General features: G+C 39.3%; 1 protein-coding gene across 1 annotated transcript in view; it reads right to left on the reverse strand.

Moving 5' to 3' along the window:
- SMARCC1 (SWI/SNF related, matrix associated, actin dependent regulator of chromatin subfamily c member 1) overlaps window positions 1-18,358 on the reverse strand; it is an 86,994-nt gene that overhangs the window by 61,854 nt on the left and 6,782 nt on the right. Inside the window, exons 2-8 of the mRNA XM_065667029.1 lie at window positions 16,950-17,069; window positions 11,515-11,600; window positions 7,816-7,897; window positions 6,710-6,802; window positions 3,613-3,682; window positions 2,311-2,380; window positions 700-775 (exon numbers count right to left, since the gene is read on the reverse strand). Of these exons, the coding sequence (XP_065523101.1) occupies window positions 700-775; window positions 2,311-2,380; window positions 3,613-3,682; window positions 6,710-6,802; window positions 7,816-7,897; window positions 11,515-11,600; window positions 16,950-17,069 (597 nt within the window). The remainder of the gene's footprint in view (window positions 1-699; window positions 776-2,310; window positions 2,381-3,612; window positions 3,683-6,709; window positions 6,803-7,815; window positions 7,898-11,514; window positions 11,601-16,949; window positions 17,070-18,358) is intronic.

The raw sequence follows: 18,358 nt of genomic DNA on the forward strand, positions 1-18,358 counted from the left end.
AGCCTGGCCTTGAACACTGCCAGGGATGGGGCAGCCACAGCTTCTCTGGGCATCCTGGGTCAGGGCCTCACCACCCTCACAGGGAAGAACTTCTGCCTCAGATCTCATCTTAATCTCCCCTCTGTCAGTTTAAAGCCATTCCCCCTTGTCCTGTCCCTACCTGCTCTCGTCAAAAGCCCCTCTCCAGATTTCCTGTTGGCCCCTTCACGCACTGGAAGCTGCTCTGAGGTCTCCCCAGAGCCTTCTCTTCTTCAGGCTGAACAACCCCAGCTCTCTCAGTCTGTCCCCATAGGAGAAGTGTGGTATTCTCCCCACTTCCTCTCCTTAAACATTATATAAGGCCATGATGTTTTCTAACAAGCTGTCAGATTTCATCCCAGAAATGGCAACATTTTGGCAGTAAAGGAAGGACTTTAATGTAAAACACCTCAAGCCAGGCCAAAATGGTAATTTTGGCACTATCAGGGATGCATCAATCTGTCCTTTTCACTCACAATTTTTTTTTTCAGCAGCATTCCTCCCCAAAGAAATGTTTTAGACATTTTCATTTAGGCTCTAGACATATCCTTCTGCTTTTCTATATATATGGAAATACAGCCATTGTTACTCAGCAGTACATTAAAACATCTATCTAGCAGCACCTGAGCATGAGCTGTACCAATACAGTAACTCTGGGAAACTGTTTTACGTGAGACTTACCTTCCATGGCTTTTCAGGAATTGGAGGATCCTCGATTTCAGCATCTATTTCATTGGCATGAACCCAAGTGTCATAGCTAATGAGAGGAGGCAAGTGAAAATAAAATTGGTCCCTTGGGCTGTTCATCCAGAGAGATCACCAGCAGGAATATTTATTCAGCCATTATGGGATGTGCACATTTTTAGCTTTCAGATTTTAAAAGCCATCTCCAGCTTAGAATTGCAAATCTAGATCCAGGGGTATAAATGCAGTTTCTGAGTCACCTGTCAAACCCTGACATTAAGTTAATTAACTTGTTTCTGTTCTTATGAGTTTTAAGCAGGAGCTACTGGATTCCTAGAAGAAATAAGTATGCATCTTCTCCTTCAATCCTACCACTGTAAAAACAATTTATTATTTACATTCACTTTTCCACAGGCTATTCCCTCAAAAACCTCTTTATAAATACTAAGAAACTACACTGAGAAGCAGCAAAAGCCGTAATATTTTATAATCTACACTAGGCATGCACTGAGCAACTGGGATACATCATATGCAAGAAAAGATGTGTATGTAGCATTCCTCATCTTCATAATGAGATTTGCAATTACATATATACCGAGTCAACACAGACTTAACTACTGATATTATACGAACAGAAATATTTAAAGGTTTTTCATGTGTATGAAGAAAGAAGTTTAAGTGTGACTGTTCGCACTCTTCCACCGAAATATGCATACGGCTCCTGAGAATTCTGTGCATGGACAGCAGGGCAGATTTTAGTACCCTGGAAAAGTTATTTAAATAGAAGTCAATGCTGGGTTATCAATCAGATGAGGTTTTCCATAACCCGAACTCAGAAACCAGTTATTACAAATACATTTAAGTTACTAACTGTACATACACTACCTTTTAACATCAACTAGCACCACAAGACAGCTTTCTCAAATACATGCTTTCAACAGTCACTTGTACTGGAGTAAAGGCAACCTAAGGAGTGAAACCTCCCCGTCCAAGAAAGGTTAACTAGGCAAGATTAGTTAACTCTTTTGGCTTTAAGTCTTACTAACTTCAAGGAAAGGCTCACTCTACCCTTTAAAAGTCCGGTTCAATTTGCAACCTTAGCAATGGCTCTGCAGGAAAATACTCTCTTTTCCTAACCTACACCATCTGCCAGTATCACAAATGGGTTTTAAGCCAACAGCTAGTCTTTTCAAGCTTTGGACATTGAAATAAATGGTAGCGAGACTAAATTACTGCATCATTATACTCTATAAGACAACCACTGCTTGTCTCAGAGGTGATGTAGAAGCATTCAGAATCAAAACAAGAGGAATGCAGTACTGTATATTTGTTCAAATTTTTAGATGAGCCAGCCTGAGATGGGTCTGAGCCTGGCATGCTCTGCAGATCAAGGAAAGATCAAAGTTGAAGTCCACACAGCTTGACATTCCCCATGTGGATTCACTACCATTAACCATAGAGCACTGCATTCGGCAGGTAAGGCTCAGTAAGCTAAAGGAGCAGCTTGCTTGAGGACACAGATTTTACTATTTGCAAGTTTTAATCAAGACTTTTCCTTCAACAAAAACTTAAGTAGAATTCAGGGTCTGCCTGCTTCCCCCACTTTACCTGTCTGGAAAAAAGCCCCAGTGTACCAGCACCTGCTTGTCCTTTTTCATCACAGGTCTCAACCATTCATCTGCAAAGGGGAAAGAGATGCAGCATCAGATTCAGATTGTAAAGCACATTACACACTATTTTGCTTTCCCATAGCCAGTAATAATAAAGTTATTGTAATCATTTCTGATAGAAGTCTACTGTAGAACAATTACAACGGCCTGGCCTGAACTAATACACTTGCCTGCATTACCTTTACCATGTCTAAACATGCATGCGCTCTGCATGCATGACAGATGTTGCATTAGTAATTTGGATGCTAACTTTGAGGCGTATGTTACATTAGTAATTTTAATGCTAAGAATTGTTGCAACACATACAGCGATGAGGCAGATACAGTTCCCCCAGGCACCTGTGTCAGGGCCTCACTACCCTCACTTGGAAGAGTTTCCTCCTCATATCTCATCTAAATCTGCCCTCTGTTAGTTAAGCCATTCCCCCTTGTCCTATCCCTACCTGCATTTGTAAAATCTAATCGTTCTTACAGAGAAGTGAACACTTCCATCTAGTGGCCATAAGATGCCAGAAAAAGCGGATTTATGTCGGTGAAGCACAGACTCAACAGCAACGATCCGCTAGAAAATTAAATGTATTTCAGATAGAAAAAATAAAGATCAGTTTGTTATTTGCTGAAAGACACAGCTGTTAACTTGCTTTTGAAGAACCTATGTACGTCATATAGAAGGACACTGCATTATAAAAAAAGCCTACAATCTTCCTTTATCAGGTCTAAGTGTTACTGTATTAATTCTCACTTACTTTAGCATCTACCCTTCTCATACCTAGCTGATTCCTAATCGTGTTCCACTCAATATTCTGACCCACACTTACGCATTGGGGGCTACCATAGAAGCAATAAAATAAGAAATAATAGAAATGTTAAACTCCCTACTTTCACTGTGCTTCCTTTTAATTTTAATCTAAGTTATTTTCTTTTTAAGTTCTTTCAGACCCTTAGCTTTGCTCTCCATCAGCCTGCAAGTTAACATCTCAATTTCCAATGCAATCACTGAAGAGCAGTCAGTGTTACACACCTTAATCTGAAGAAGTTGCATCCATTAAAAATATAACTCTTACAACCAGTAATTAGACATAGGAGAGAGTAATGTTATTTGGAGTTGTTAATCCTAGAAATATCTCCCAAGTGGCTCTAAGGAGCAGGCTAGAAACATACCGTGTGCAAAAGTTCTTGTAACTGCTAACAAAATTTAGTCACAAGGCTAATTCCACTTAAAAATTAGAAAGCAAGTTTACCATCATCCATTGAGGTAGGACTTGGATAAACATGGTGGGTAGCCTTCGATTTCTCTTCGGTTACTGTTCCCTGTGGGAAAGGGGGAAAAGAAGCTGCATTAGAAACTTTAAACAAATTACCTCAAACTTCTTGGCTGCTTCTTTTTACTCACATCCCATGCAGCCCAGAAGTACTCACAGCTAACTTCAATGCAACTACAGAGAATATCACCTCTAAAAAAAATGACAGAAAAAGGCAGTTACTCTGAGACTGCCACCAAACTGCTGTCACCTCTTGCTCTTTCTTAAATCCTTCCTCCCCCTAGCTCCATCTGCCCCAGTTCTCATTGTAAATTGTTTGAATATCAGTTCATACAAACTTACTGGTAAATATTCTGTAAAAAAGCATCTGCAACTTTTTTCCACTAAGTACACATTTTGGTTCAAAACAATTTGTAAATATGACAGTGTACATGAAGTACATGAAAAACTTAACTAGGAACGGCTGCCTTGAATAGAACATCCCTAGGATCTGAGAAAGGCTGTATGTCAAGAGACAGACTAAACACCCGTTCTTTATAAAAAGCCTCCTAAACCATAGAACAAAGAGAATAAATCAGAGATATACTAACATGATACCACTGATTGTCAAATACTCAAACACAAGAATGTTTTTTCTTCTTGCTGTCATTTTCTTGATATATGAGAAGCAACAGAAGTACTTCTCATGAGTATGTTAATGCCACAACAACAGTGTGCATAAAGTAATTTCTCTACATATGGATGCAGGCCATAATTATATTCCCATTGGACCTACATCACCATGCAAAAAAAGATTTCTGCTATACAGTATCTGTTAAATAACTAAACAGTGTGGCCAGTCATGAAAACCTTGACCTTCCCTGACAAGGAGAGCTAAGGATTCTCCTGCATGCTGCAGAGACACCTCCAGACTCTGTACATAAAGAGTCATTCCCAAGGACAGCAGAAATTCACAGTCTGCCAGCTTTCTGCAGAGGAACTACGTTTTGGAACAGTTTATGTGAAAATGTTATTCAAAATTTACATCCCACAAATACTTGACAGATTTATTTAAAGGACTGGAGAGCCCATGGGATAGGTTACAGCCAACAATATGCGAACAATTTATTCAGCAGACATCACATAAGGAGGAAAATAAAAAAAAACCAAAAAAACCCCATGAAGATGCACTGCATTACAGTAGCAGTATTTGGAGACTACCTCAGTATCAGGGGCTAAAGGGCAAGAGTTCCCACACCAACAAAAGTTCATAGAACCAGGTAAAAGGAGAGGAGGTGCTCCGAGCAACAGGAAGAAGGCTATAAAGTAAGAATTTAGAAGTGTTCAAAGGCAAAGGAATGAGTGAAGAACCACCTCCAAAGTGTTTTAGCAACAGTAATGGAAATTCTCCTTTCATCCCCCATGAGCTAAAGATGCTCTAATCTGAGCTTTGTGAATCAGATCAGTAAGTTTCACCTATTTCCTACAGAGCTTTTAAAAACCCAGTACATAATAGATGAAGTCTCTTAGATGCTATCTTGACTGAAAACAAAGGGAGGGATAGCTTTGCACTAAAACAGCTTTCTGAAAGATGTAAGGATAAGATTTATTCCCTGTCTCTGCTAAAGTGAATGTGACTAGAAGCTAAAGACATAACAGGATGTCTTTAGTGACAAAACGCTTTTCTTGAGGCCCACAGATATAAAGGCTATATCTCACTCATTACCTGCTTTCAAGTTCCTAATTTTTTTGCTCTGGCTTTTCTCAAAAGAATCCTTAACACTTAATCAGTAAAAGAAAATCAGAAACAGTAGCAGCACCTTCAGCAGCAGAGAGAACAAATACCTCACTTAGATCTCTTTTTATGAGCCCAGAGATCACACCAGCACTGTGCTGGGACAAGAGATGCAAGTCTCTGCACAGGCTGCAGTCAGAGCAGTGAAGACTTGGAAATAACAGGGAGGGAGCTACAAGTATGAGGCATAGGGTACAAAAAAAGATAACAGCAGGGTAAAAACCCCATAGTAATAATCAAAATACTGAGCAAGCACAGGTAGCAACACAAATATAAGATGAAAATTCAGAAGTAGGGCAAACGAAGAAAGCCCAAAGCCTAAAATTAGGGATAATTTCTGTTTGCAATTCTTCACAACCCTTTAGAGACAAAACCATCTGCTTTAAAAGTTCCTTAAGTAACTTGTGGATACAGTATGCTTTAAGTTCACTATAGAATTTCTTCATGAAAGGAAAACAATCCTTAATTCCTAATTTAAGCAATAGCAAACATCCTGATTCAGCTGAATAATTAACTTGTGAAAAATTATGCAACTGAAATTGAGACGACTGTTCATAATCACAACACAGGAAAAACATTTAATCTGGAAAAGAAAGTTTACTTTGGCTACAGCTGCTAATTGCCATAGCACAAAAGGCTATCGGAGCATCTCAAGTTCACATTCCAGGATATTTCTCTCAAGACAAGTGAAGACTGTTTACATTTTCAGCAAATGAAACTGTTCATCTTATTCAGCTCATCATTTAGTTTAATAAACTACAATGGCAAGATGTTGACACTCTTGGAAATATGCTGACTCCCTAACAAGGAAGAGACTGCTGCTGCTCGTGCTCTTTTCAGCACAAGCAAGGAAAAAAAAGTAAAATAAAGTGAAAAAGGTAGCCATCATGTTAAGATCAAAGCTTCCTTATATTGTCCCCACAGACCCAGAACAGATGTATTGCACACTACCTTCTTTGGCCTCAGGTTTGGACAAACAGCAAGCTTCTGCTTTGTATAAGCAGACACTGAACATTAAATCAGTTCAGGCCTGCAGCCAACTCAGAGATGCTGTAAGTACTTTTCACTTCAATAGCAATTTCAGATTTACTTTAAGACCAGAGTTAGGATTCAGTCTCCTTGTGTGGATAACTACTACTTGGATTTTACAAACTGTGAACTTTTCGTCTTAAGTGATTTGCTGCTGCTGCTCTGTGCTGTCAGACAGATTCCAGATCTAACTGATATGTTGAGGTTAGGCAAACACATTTTGTCTTGCAACTGCCAAAATACGTTCTTTAAGATACATTATTTAACAGTTACCTGGTGACGTTTGACAATATCCTTCAATTTATTAGCCAACTTCAATTCTATATCTGGAATGAGGTAGATGGTTGGTCTGCTCAGACAGTTGTTCTAGTAGAGAGAATAGGAAGTCAAATAAGAAGTTAGTTGGCCACCTGTGACAAGTAAAAAAATTCCTATTAAGATCACCAGAACTTGAAAGAGCTCAAAAGGAACATGGCATACTAACCAGAGCTCCAGAAACCCTTCTGATAGCACTCTTTCCTTTTCCTCCTTGCCAAAGTCCTATCCTGATTTCTTTCCAGTCTCCACAGATCTGCTTTTAGCTCTAACAAAGACATCACTGCAGACAAACGGAATGTGACCCAATATAGCTCTTCTCATGTTCCTGCTTTTATAACATTTTTAATGGAAACGATGTCTTTGATTTCAAATAATTTCTGACAGGCTCTGGCAGACTTCACTTGAGTGGGAATTTAAGTCCCTTGTGTGTCAACTTTCAAATCTGAATCTGCCCTCTATCACCAAAATGCAGATTCATCCATTTCTACAATATCAACAGGTATATGTTCATTTCATTTTGAATTTTAACATGTACTCTATTAGGTATTGAAACCACCATACAATGGCGATAGTTTTGTCATAAGATTGTTTCTTTTTGCTGTCCTTCCTCCCATTTCTATTTCTAATAAGCACCTGCAAATTACATCTTGATATTATACACTAAGCAAGTGACACCATCTAAAATGTACCCTAACCTGAAAAAAGTCACCTGTATAAAGCTGAATCTCAAGAAAGTCAACAACTGAATGGGTATGTACAGAATAGTTACTCAGTCCTATGGGTGCTGCTTTCATAGGAAGCCAGAGACACTCAGGATGCTTTCTCCTACCTTACAAAGAGGTGGTTCTCACCCAGTACACATCTGAAGAACATTAATGAAAACATTCTGAAGTTTTCAAGTGATAACATGGAATTGTGACTAAAATGGGTGGGAGAGGGAGGGAAGAGTATAACATTCCTACAGAAATACAGGGTGAAACTCTTCAGTGGGTCACAACTGAGGCACATAGAAACTATAGAATCCCTTCCCAGGAGAGCAGTTTTATGTATGAGTTTCTTGCCTGCACTAGTGTTTTCTCAATGTTCATAAACATCTCCACGTTTCGATCCATTCGGGATGGATTCTGCAGGTCAAACCTCCTCCTGTTAAGGAAAATTATTCAAAAATATTAAATTCAACTCTTCTCCACTCAGTAGTCAAGAATCTTTCACGTTCCATATAAAAAACGAGTGTATCATGGTAGCTATGTAAGAACACTTAAAGCACAATCACAAATATTTTTGCTTCACTTGGCAGCCCCCACAAGCAAGAAAAATCACAATGAACCAAATCAACAAAATGCAACTGATTTGTGAAATGTATAGGAAAAATGAAGGTTGACATTGTCCAACAAAACCCTGTAGCAGGGTCGTGCATTCCACTACAGTCACAAAGGATAATTAAACAAAGATAATCAAATGCTCACAATGGATTTCAACAACTAGATGAGAAAATTCATGAACAAGCTCTCACGTTTCTCTTCCTTCTAGTTGCACCCATCCACCAGTCCCAGATTCTAATCCAGGAAAAACACAGCAATTTGTCTGCCTGGTATTTTCTAAACTACTTATCTATTTGAAAACAAGCCACCCCACACCCAACACACAGGTAGCTAATAATCCATGTAAACACTTCATCATCTTCTTTATTTGACCCTGGTATTTTAAAGTTTGCTGTTTCATTGACAAAGTAATCAAAATTCTTGAAATAACAATGCAGATTTAAGTGTCTATCAGAAATGGGGGAGATAACACAAGATCTGAGACTTTCTACTGGGAAGAAGCACAAAACCCCCCCCAAAACATTCTGCTGTATGCACCTGAACCATACACATGTTCAGAAATCATGGGATGAACCAACTCAAAACTATTTGGGACAATAACAGCACTAACGCCAGTCCCTTGCCAAGCTCAGCACATGCAGGTGTCTGTCTCAGCACTATCACACAGGCCAGGGCACTGTAGGAGCCTCTGAAACAGATTTGTGCCTGGCCCTTAAGAATTCAGCCTTTTCCAAAGCGTGATATGTTTAAAAAAATCAGATTGTTGACTCTCAGATGTAAAAATTGTCTGGTGCACTTCTGTACCTCTCAAGTTTTGGAAAAAGTTGTTCCTAGAGTCTGAAAATGCTCTTAACTGGAGTGTGGAGCTGGTGTTCAGCAGTGGCAATACCAGCAGAAGGGATTTCAGCATATAGTAAATAGTCAGTACACTTGACAGAGTGAAAAAGCCACGCACATAATTACCATGCAGTGACTGATACGCTTTTAGTTAACACCCCAACTTAAAAATAGAAGAATTTATTCCAGTGCCCATATCTACTGAGTTTCTTTTAAACACATACTTGTTTCCAGTAACACATCAAATCAATTTTTAAAGTTTGAAAATATGCAGTGAAGGTAAACCAAAGCAAGACTAAATTTTTATCGCAAAACCCATTACCACACAAGGATGGCATCACACCGTTGTAACACTTCTCAGTTAAAGACACTTCAGGTGGGACCACCATGTTTTTATTCACTTGAGGGTCTAGCATTTTCACAAAGAAGCTGCCCACACAGGTGGCACTGTGTAAGTATGCTGCCATGTTGGGCGGCACTAGAAATAGTCATTATTAGTGAATAACAGTTTCTATGCCAAAAAACAACATCACAGGCTCTTCCCTTCACACTAAGGACACAACAGACAACTTGAAGATAATACCCTGGTATCTTTAATTTTAAATTAAAGTTATGACCTCTTTAAATAGAGTTGCGCATGCTAAAAAGTTTACATTGACTTCTAGAAGTAGGGCCAGTCATCAAGAAGTCAGGCAGGTCCCCGCACAGCACAATTTAATGTGGTATTTTACACATGTAACAGATCGGATTTTAAGAGCCAAGATCAAGTCACTTTTCCAGAATTCAGCTACTGACAGCTTCATAGTCTGTATTCAAGACATATGCTCATCAAAGGTAATGGTTTCAAGGAAGGAATATAAATGCTCAATAAACACAAACTAACCTAGACACTTAATAAAAACTTCAGTCCCTATGAAACGAAGACACTTAAGGCATGGAAGTCTGACCAAAATTCTTACATTTGGTTGCCTAAAATCTGCATTATGTATTCAGTTAATGCTACATATGTCCCCAAATTCCTGCCTGCTTTTGAGACCCATAATTTAAGAGAAGCACACAAATACACTAAGAAATCTCACTTTTTTTAGTTGCCCATTTAGATAAAATAGTAGCACTAATTCTTCCTATCCTTAGTTTAACTGATACCCTGTGACAGGTTTTAGCAAACAACTACTTGAATTGCGGTGATAGACAAGGTATGTCCAGCTGCACTGGGTAAGTGCATTTTTCAGACATACCTATTATGACGAGGAAAGGTACTTCTCCTATAAGACAGATCATTCACAAACAGGTTAAGCAAGAGCGACAATGCATACCATTAAAAAAAAAAAATCATATTTCAGGCAAAACACCACATATTATTTGGTTGAGTCAGTGAAAGATACATTCCAAGCTCTAAGTCTGATCTTCAGAGTTAAATTCAAGTATCACTTCCCTCTACATCCCACATGCACAAACACAAGACACTACCCACACTAGTTTCAAGGAATTGGCAAGAGAGTGAGAAGAGAGGAGGCAATCATATATGAGTTTTGCTGACAAATTTCAACAACTGAAAACTAAATCTGTTGGAAAGAAAAAAAGTTTAAATATTCATAAAGTAGGAGCCATTTAACTCCTTTATCTTAAGGCAAAGAGGCAGCAAGACATGCCTGAAAGATATGCCACACAGAGCACATGACAAACCTGCATCACGTGTTAAGTGTTTGCAATACTGGAGTAAGAAAAGCCCTGAGAGCAGCTTACTCATACCCGCTTCCTGGTATATCCACCTCAGAACCCATTTAGCTGAGAAGAGTATAAACAGCTCCTAAAAACAACCAACCACTTCATTTTTGCTTTTTAATTTGTTCTTGTAACAGAAACAGAGTCGATTCCAGGAATGCTGTTTACAGGTCTGCACAGCCTCAGATCAGAAACTATTTAAATTTATGTACAAGAACAATCTCCACTTACTTTTATTTATCGACTTTTCATCCTCACAGTTTTTCCAGTGTTCTCAAATACAATAATTTATGCTACTGCTGTCTTGGAAAGAGGATTATAACTTAGAAACACACAGGTCAAAACACTACTGGGATGCCACATGGAATAGTTTTAATGCTGGTGTCAATCACTATGTGGGCAGCGCCTCTAACAACTCATACTCCTCATGTAATGAGGTTGATAAGCAATGGAAAACTTACGATTTATTAGTGTCTATGCAGTGCTTCATGTTTTCCTATTATAACTAAACTCTACATTCAATCCAGAAACAAAGACTTACGTCTTACAGATGGGAAACAGTGATTCTATGATACTGGTTAACTTGGCGAGTCATACAGCAAGTAACCGGCCAAGAAAAAAGCCTGAAGCTTATAATTAACTCCCAACCTACAGGCTCAAGACCTTAAATTTGGACAACTTATCTTTAAATTTAGAAGTGTGTGTGGGTGTCTCAAAAAAACTATCAGCAAAACAAGAAAAACAATTTCCTCTTCCCATCTCCAACTCCCTTGCCTACCCAATTCTCCAGAAAGTATTAAACTTTAAGTAGTTTGCATAGGCATTTCATGGGCTTAATTCATGCAAAAGGTGTATAAATCAAAACTAAAAACTTACCAGCCCTGTTCATTCTTATATTTGTAAGCAGCACCAAGAATGTGGCATAATGTTCCTCCAGCTTTGAAATCCATGAAGCACTTTGCCTAGAATCCAACAGGAAAATGAAAACAGTGACATTGACTTTTAAGTAATTATTTTAAACAAATACATACTTGTTACCCGAGTTTTAGGCATCTAACTTATCAAACACATAGTTTTAATTTTTATATTAATCCCTTCTGGAATTTTACATTCTCCTTTAAGAATGTTTTGAGAAGATTAAATCCATTTGGTTTAAGTAGAATTCTTCATGTTTGCAAGCAGAAGCTGACCTATCCGAAAGCTCCAAGTCCTTCCTTATGCAAGGAGCTTGCACAAAATTCCTTGTATAGCTGTAAAACAGAAATCCAAACTACGCTTTGAACATACATTTCACAGTCAATTAAACCTAAAATCAGAGGTACCAGTTAAGAAGCTCCTCATGTGTATTAAGTAAACCAAACCAAATCATTAGTAATGAACATCTAAAACCCAGTTCCACAGTCACTACGGCTCCTAAAGCTCTCCCTTCCTATCCCTCCTCCTCTACCACAACAAAAAGCTGTTTGTGAAGATCTGAGAAGGTCACCATGCAGATCTGCCCTAAAAGACTAAATCCAACTAACTTCTTCACTACCAATTTTAGCAGAGTACAGCCGAGTCATGTACTCATAAACATGTTCTCTGAATTCAAGAACTGCAATTCAGACAGGAGCACGAGGAGACTGAAAACCTCTACCAAGTCCCACCAAGTCCTTTCTCTAAAAGTTTACTAAAGAAGCAGGACTGTTTCCTACACAGAAAGAAACAGTTCTCTGATAAATTTTAATTTAGAATTATCTCTGCTGTTTTACAATATTTGGTCAGGATGTTTGTATGTGCTCAGGAAAAGTAAGGTGCTGTCAGAGTCATCTTCAAAACTGATGACAACCAGGCAGCTCAGCTGAAGCCAGGACCAGAGAAAGGAAACACCAAGATCTATTTCAATAATTTGCAGAGTACTGACACGTATGAGGTTCATCTTATCAGGCTTGGAACAGGAAGAAAAGTGTGCAACAGCATTGATAAACTAACCATGGATAAAGAAAGCAACACATGATGTGATAACAGAACAAATGAAAACTCAGTTTCTGTCCTCCAGGCCTTCTCTTTACAGTAACAGACTGTTACCCACTATGGCTGGTAAGTCAGTTTGACTAAACCACAAAAAAGTGGTTTCTTTCATTTGTTTTTTAAGTTCGTGCAAGATGCAAAAATTCCTTTACACGCATGCACTTGAGTCAGACTACTCTGGAACCCTTCTTTCTATTGACAACAGCACCAAGCTGCTTTTGGCAATTTTTATATAGGATCAGGAGGACTTTAAATATACCACAAAGATGCTCCAAGAGCTGAGCACCTCTGATATGGAGACAGGCTGAGAGAGCTGGGCTTGTTCAATCTGAGCAGAGAAGGCTCTGGGGAGATCTTAGAGCAGCTTCCAGGGCAGGGGGTTTGGAACTAGATGGGTCCTCAAGATCCCTTCCAACACAGACCATTCTAGGATTCTACGAAGTCTGTACCCCCTGGCATCAACAAGGAAGGACCCACCTACAGAAACATACACATATCCCAGCCCCACCAGAAGCATACAATGGCCATGTCAAGGGGCGCTCTTGGGGCTGAGCTCCTCTGATGTTGCTCCATCCAGGGCAAGATGCCCAACTATTTACTGGAATAGCAAATTAAACCTATCTTTCCATATGCATACTAAGCATACAGACCAAGATTGGTCTACATTGCATTTCTCAGTAAAAATAAACTTGTACAACTCACAAAACAGAACTTGGGGAGGTGTTTAATGACCGTCTGCAGTTACCAGCAGCTTTCTGTAGGCTGCTTTCTTCTGGAACTAGAGAAAGCACAATGTTGGAGACGCTGCACAGGCAAGAGCCTTCCTGTTTCTGATCTTGCTTCTTACTTTTTAGACCAGAACAGGTAATTTTCCTTAAAGAAAGTACTTCATATTACACCTCAGGAGTATTTCCTAACACAGAATAAACATCAAATTACAGTCTTTGCACTGCTGACAAGCATTTTAAACTCGATCTGCAGGCAGGCAGCTAAAATGCTAGCACAGGATCTAAACGAAACATTGCCTTCCTTGGCTAATGGAAAGCAAAGCAGTTCTGTGTGATATCAAATCCACCAGTGTCCAAGAACAACATAAAAAAGATCCTTCATAAGCATTCAACCAGAACAGAACTGCTCCTGGTCCACCATCTGCTTAGAGCCCTGCTGTGCACTGAAAATAATAAAGAGAGCTCAAAGCTGCCATACGAGTACTTGCCAGTTTATGGGCTGCATGCATTTCAGAGCTGTTCTTAGGAAACTGAAGTCCTCTATGGATGGAGAAGTCTCTGATCAGAAGCTTTATCTAAACAAAAACGTTTTAACACGCTGAATGATTTTACTGCCATAAGACTTGGCTCTGACAATACAAGCTTTGGTTTACAAGCACATAAGCAAATGCTAGCTGCTCTAAAAAGAAAACCAAAATCTCAACATGAACCCAGAAGGCCCACTGACAGCACTAGTATGCAAGTCGCTGTTACTTATCTCCAGCTGTCCAGCATACAGGTGGTCATCCAGAACTGACCTTTCCTTTTTTGCTGACATGCCAGACATTTCACACAACTGAATGAAATGACCACAGCAAAGCCCTTCTATATTTTGGCAAACAGCCGCATGTACCCAACATGCCCTACTGCAAAAGTTCAGGGCTTGCTGCTGTAGCATCATCGCCTTTATACAGCTGCCCATCAGCAGCCCACATTAAATCTTTCAGTGACAAGGCCTCACCTCTCTGCATTCCGATGACAATTCTGGCAGGTCCCGCAGCCTGGCACATGGCTCAGTGGTCCCTGGCATCCCTGGCAGCACAAGAAACTGAAGCCACTCTGGCAAGTCAGGATCATATGACCGTACCCAGCAAGTTCAGCCAAAACTTAACCATGAAAACCAAGATACACATCTCTTAGACGTAAGTCACTTTTTCAAAGTGTCAGCAGACACTAGCAAGACCCTCTCATTAAACTGTAGTCGTTGCTACTTGCATAAAAGGAAATTGCTTTTAACAACTAGACAAAAACTGCTTCATGGAAGAGTTGCAGCTGTCAATAAATCAGATTCCCTTCACATTTGTGCCCAAAACTATAGAGCCGAAGAACAATTTTACAATTTGCTGTTGTAAGAGTTAGTACCTTACTATAACCTTTATCTGAAACATGCAAAAACTGCCTTTAAGATTACCCAACTTTTTATTTTTTGAGCCTCATTAAGGTTAGACAATATGTATTTAAATGCAATAATGAGAAGACACGCATGGAAGTTAAGCATGTCTTGATGCAAATGAACAGTCCTTCATTTAATCCATATCTATTAATAAACCCTGTGCTGTATGGACTCCTTGCCAAGAGCAGGAGCTTAAAACACAGAATTAACAACCCTCCCTCAAATGCAAGGTCCATTGCATCCACTCAAGGCACCGAGTAAAATGTTTGAACTTTTGTTCAAGAGGTTATTTAACCTTTTGTAGCTTCATTCAGTTTCTTTTCTGTGGAAGCCTGCAATAGCTTATCAATTACTTTTGCAGGTTAACAATGTCACTTAAAGACATCCCTTCGCCCTACCTCTCTTACCCAGTCAGACAAAATCCTGTACAACTGAAGCATGCAGCATGTCTTCAAAGTGATATGGTGAATAACAGAGCCTCCTTCGCAGCCTGAACCAGCACCCTGAATTACATGTCTAAAAAAATGAACGCTAACCTCGTCTTGAGAGTACATACTGCATGTTCTCCCAAAAACAATACAAAGAAAGACATCCTGATGAGTTGTCTTGTCAGACGTAATTGAGAAGAGTTCCAACTGCTGTAAACTTAAACTGAGCAAATTTAATCAGATTAGACCTTCAAAACAGCAAGAATAGTTAAACACAGGAACAACACATTTACAATGTCACTGAAATCTTTATGACCCATTTTTACGATAAGATAAATTGATTTAACACTTGAGAGCACTCAAATGGTTTATCGACTTGTTGAACACAGGTAGTTTTATGGTCTACATTGCCATATCAAAACAAAGCACCACAATGTTTACCTCTGTCCCTAAACCTTTTCATTACCCCTGAGGTATCCAATAAGCAGAACAGAAGAGATGGTGAGCTACATTTTAACAGCATCCCATGGTGCTTCTGTGAGTGTTCCTAAGCACAGAGTCCTAAGTTTCACCTTAGTGACCTAGGTGACTTTACCCCATTAGTTTGAAAACCCTCTCCTGAAGAACACAAACATGAATTCACACTCCTCACCGTAATCAGATAAGCAAAACATCTGGGGGGAAAAACACAACACAAAAACCACACCATAAAACAATAAAATACACTATTCTGTAAGTGATGGACCAAAGAAGATACAAGTATTTTCAACAGGTTTCAGAACAACTTCTATTTATTATATTGTTATCAGTTATAGGTATTTCCAACTTAGTATGTACATCTAAACAGAACCCTAGATTGCACCTTAGATTCCCAGTAAGCATTCTGTGGCCAAAAACAAGCAAAGACCATCCTGCTCATGTCCACAACGCTTACATGCACATTTATGACAGTTATCTTGGACCACAAAACCCACCCTGAATCAGCCAGCTGGGTGCTTCACACCATGGTGCAGTCCCTGCCCTTCACAACTGAAATCCCTTTGTTACTTTGCCCTTACCATTTGCTGCATCCCTCTTCCCTTTATCAGTTGTTTATGCTTCACGCTCAAGTGGCCAAAATTATTCTGGTGGTTGGCATAGTTCCAAGCACAATGGGACTGATCTTTGACCAGCATCACTGGGGTAGCGCTGCTAATGATGCGCCAAGTTTGAACTTTAAATAAGCAACCTGTACAAATGTTTCTGCATACCAATGTCCTGAGTGACTAGAAAACTGTCCCAGACTAATTAGGTAACAATGTGCTACTAGAGAATACCATAAAGCCATTTCTCTGTGTTTCAGTTTGAAGTTTAGTCAACAGAAATGCCCAACAGAAACTTGTTCGCTTTGGGAAGCACATATTATTCAGTAAGTCTATGATGCATCAGTCCAAACAGATTTTACTTAAAATTTACAAGCTTACATTTAGTACAAATTAAAACATTTCCACAGTATTCAGGAAATCATTTCCAAACGTAAGGAAAATCAGCTAGTTTAAGCTGAAAATCTGTTTTTAAGGAGCATGATATTTCATCCCTTCCGGAGGATGCATCAACCAAAGCCTCAGACAAAGCACCAATCTCCCCATCACCTGGAAGCAAGCAGCAGCCCCAATACAGGAGGAAGAACAAAATATGCTATGGTAACAGCAGTGGGTTAACCCAAATACTCACAGGAAGCTTTGTGAAGGCAGGATTGGTGACATGTTTTCCAAAGGCATCTTCCTGGAATTGCAGCAGCTGCACCACCAGCCCAGCCAGTGTTTTATTGGTAGGAGCATCTGCTTGAACATACTGAAAGACAAAAAATCCCACACTTACTTAGGATAAAGGATAATAAAACATGAAGACTGGTTTACTAATTCTCCAGACTTTAACAGTTGCACAGCACAGTTTGAAGATTTAAGGATCACTGCATGGCTGGGAAGTGGGTGTGCATACACAGAAGGAGTAGCAAACACATTTTTCTAGCTTTAGCCTTAAAATATAGCACATACCTGTAAATCATCATCAGCTCACCACAGCCAGAGCTGTTATACAGGTAGAGATTAACTACTTCAATCTGATTTGTAGTTCCTAATAAAGAAACAGGCTAACTCTGGCCCACACATATACAAAGCTTTCAACAGCAACTTTACAAGCTCTTTCCGTAATCAACTACTACATTAATCCTTAAAGCATCCATTTGGTACTATATAGCATGTCACGTACAAAGAAAAAAACCGCTCTGGATAACTACATTGGCAATGCTTTGTGACAACTTAAGCTCCTCCCAAGGCTGCACTTCTAACAAAACACACACACACACACACATATATGTAATGGGAAATCACAGCATGGAATATAAAAAAAAAAAAATCATTCCATGGCTGCTGAGTTTTCATTACTCTTAATATAACTGTATTCACTTACTGGCTGTAATCTCCTCACCATGCCAGCAGAGTTCCAGGAGCAGAAGAAACATTACTTGTTCACCTAGAATACGGAACAGTATCAGCTACCCCAGTAGTTTACCTCGCTAACACTCTGAGCCACAAAACTTTGGCTTTTCCCTCAAATCAGATTCTTCTAAAGCCCCTTAATTTTTTTCTTTTTTGAGAGGCAGAACCCTCAAAAGTTTAAAGCAGTGGTCTTAAGAAGCAGGCAGATCTAACTAAGCTTTCCAAAGCACCACCTCCACAGCCAAACGTATTAAACTTTTCCATTAGAATCTGATGACATCTGACCATCTCAACATGTAAGTTCCTTCAGCACTTGTTAAAGAGACAAATAGTAGAGAAATTAAATCTCTGCAACTCACAGGATAAGAATACCTTTAAGGCTCTTCAGGTATCCTGCCCTGTGCACAAAACCTAACGCAGAAATATCAGCCTATAAAGAACAAAAGGTTTACTTTCCAAAACTGCATTTTTATTTCAGCACTTTCCCCTCTCCTAGGGAGGAAAAGCAGGCAATTGTGGCAATTTCATCCAATTAATAACTCCTATCAATTCTCACCAGCTACCATAGAGGTGTGAAGGAGCAGTAACAGTCTTTATTCCTATTAGAACTTAGTTAAGACAAAGACTTTTGTTCCTAGGCAT

This window comes from Lathamus discolor, chromosome 2 (assembly GCF_037157495.1).
Source record: "Lathamus discolor isolate bLatDis1 chromosome 2, bLatDis1.hap1, whole genome shotgun sequence".
NCBI lineage: Eukaryota > Metazoa > Chordata > Aves > Psittaciformes > Psittacidae > Lathamus > Lathamus discolor.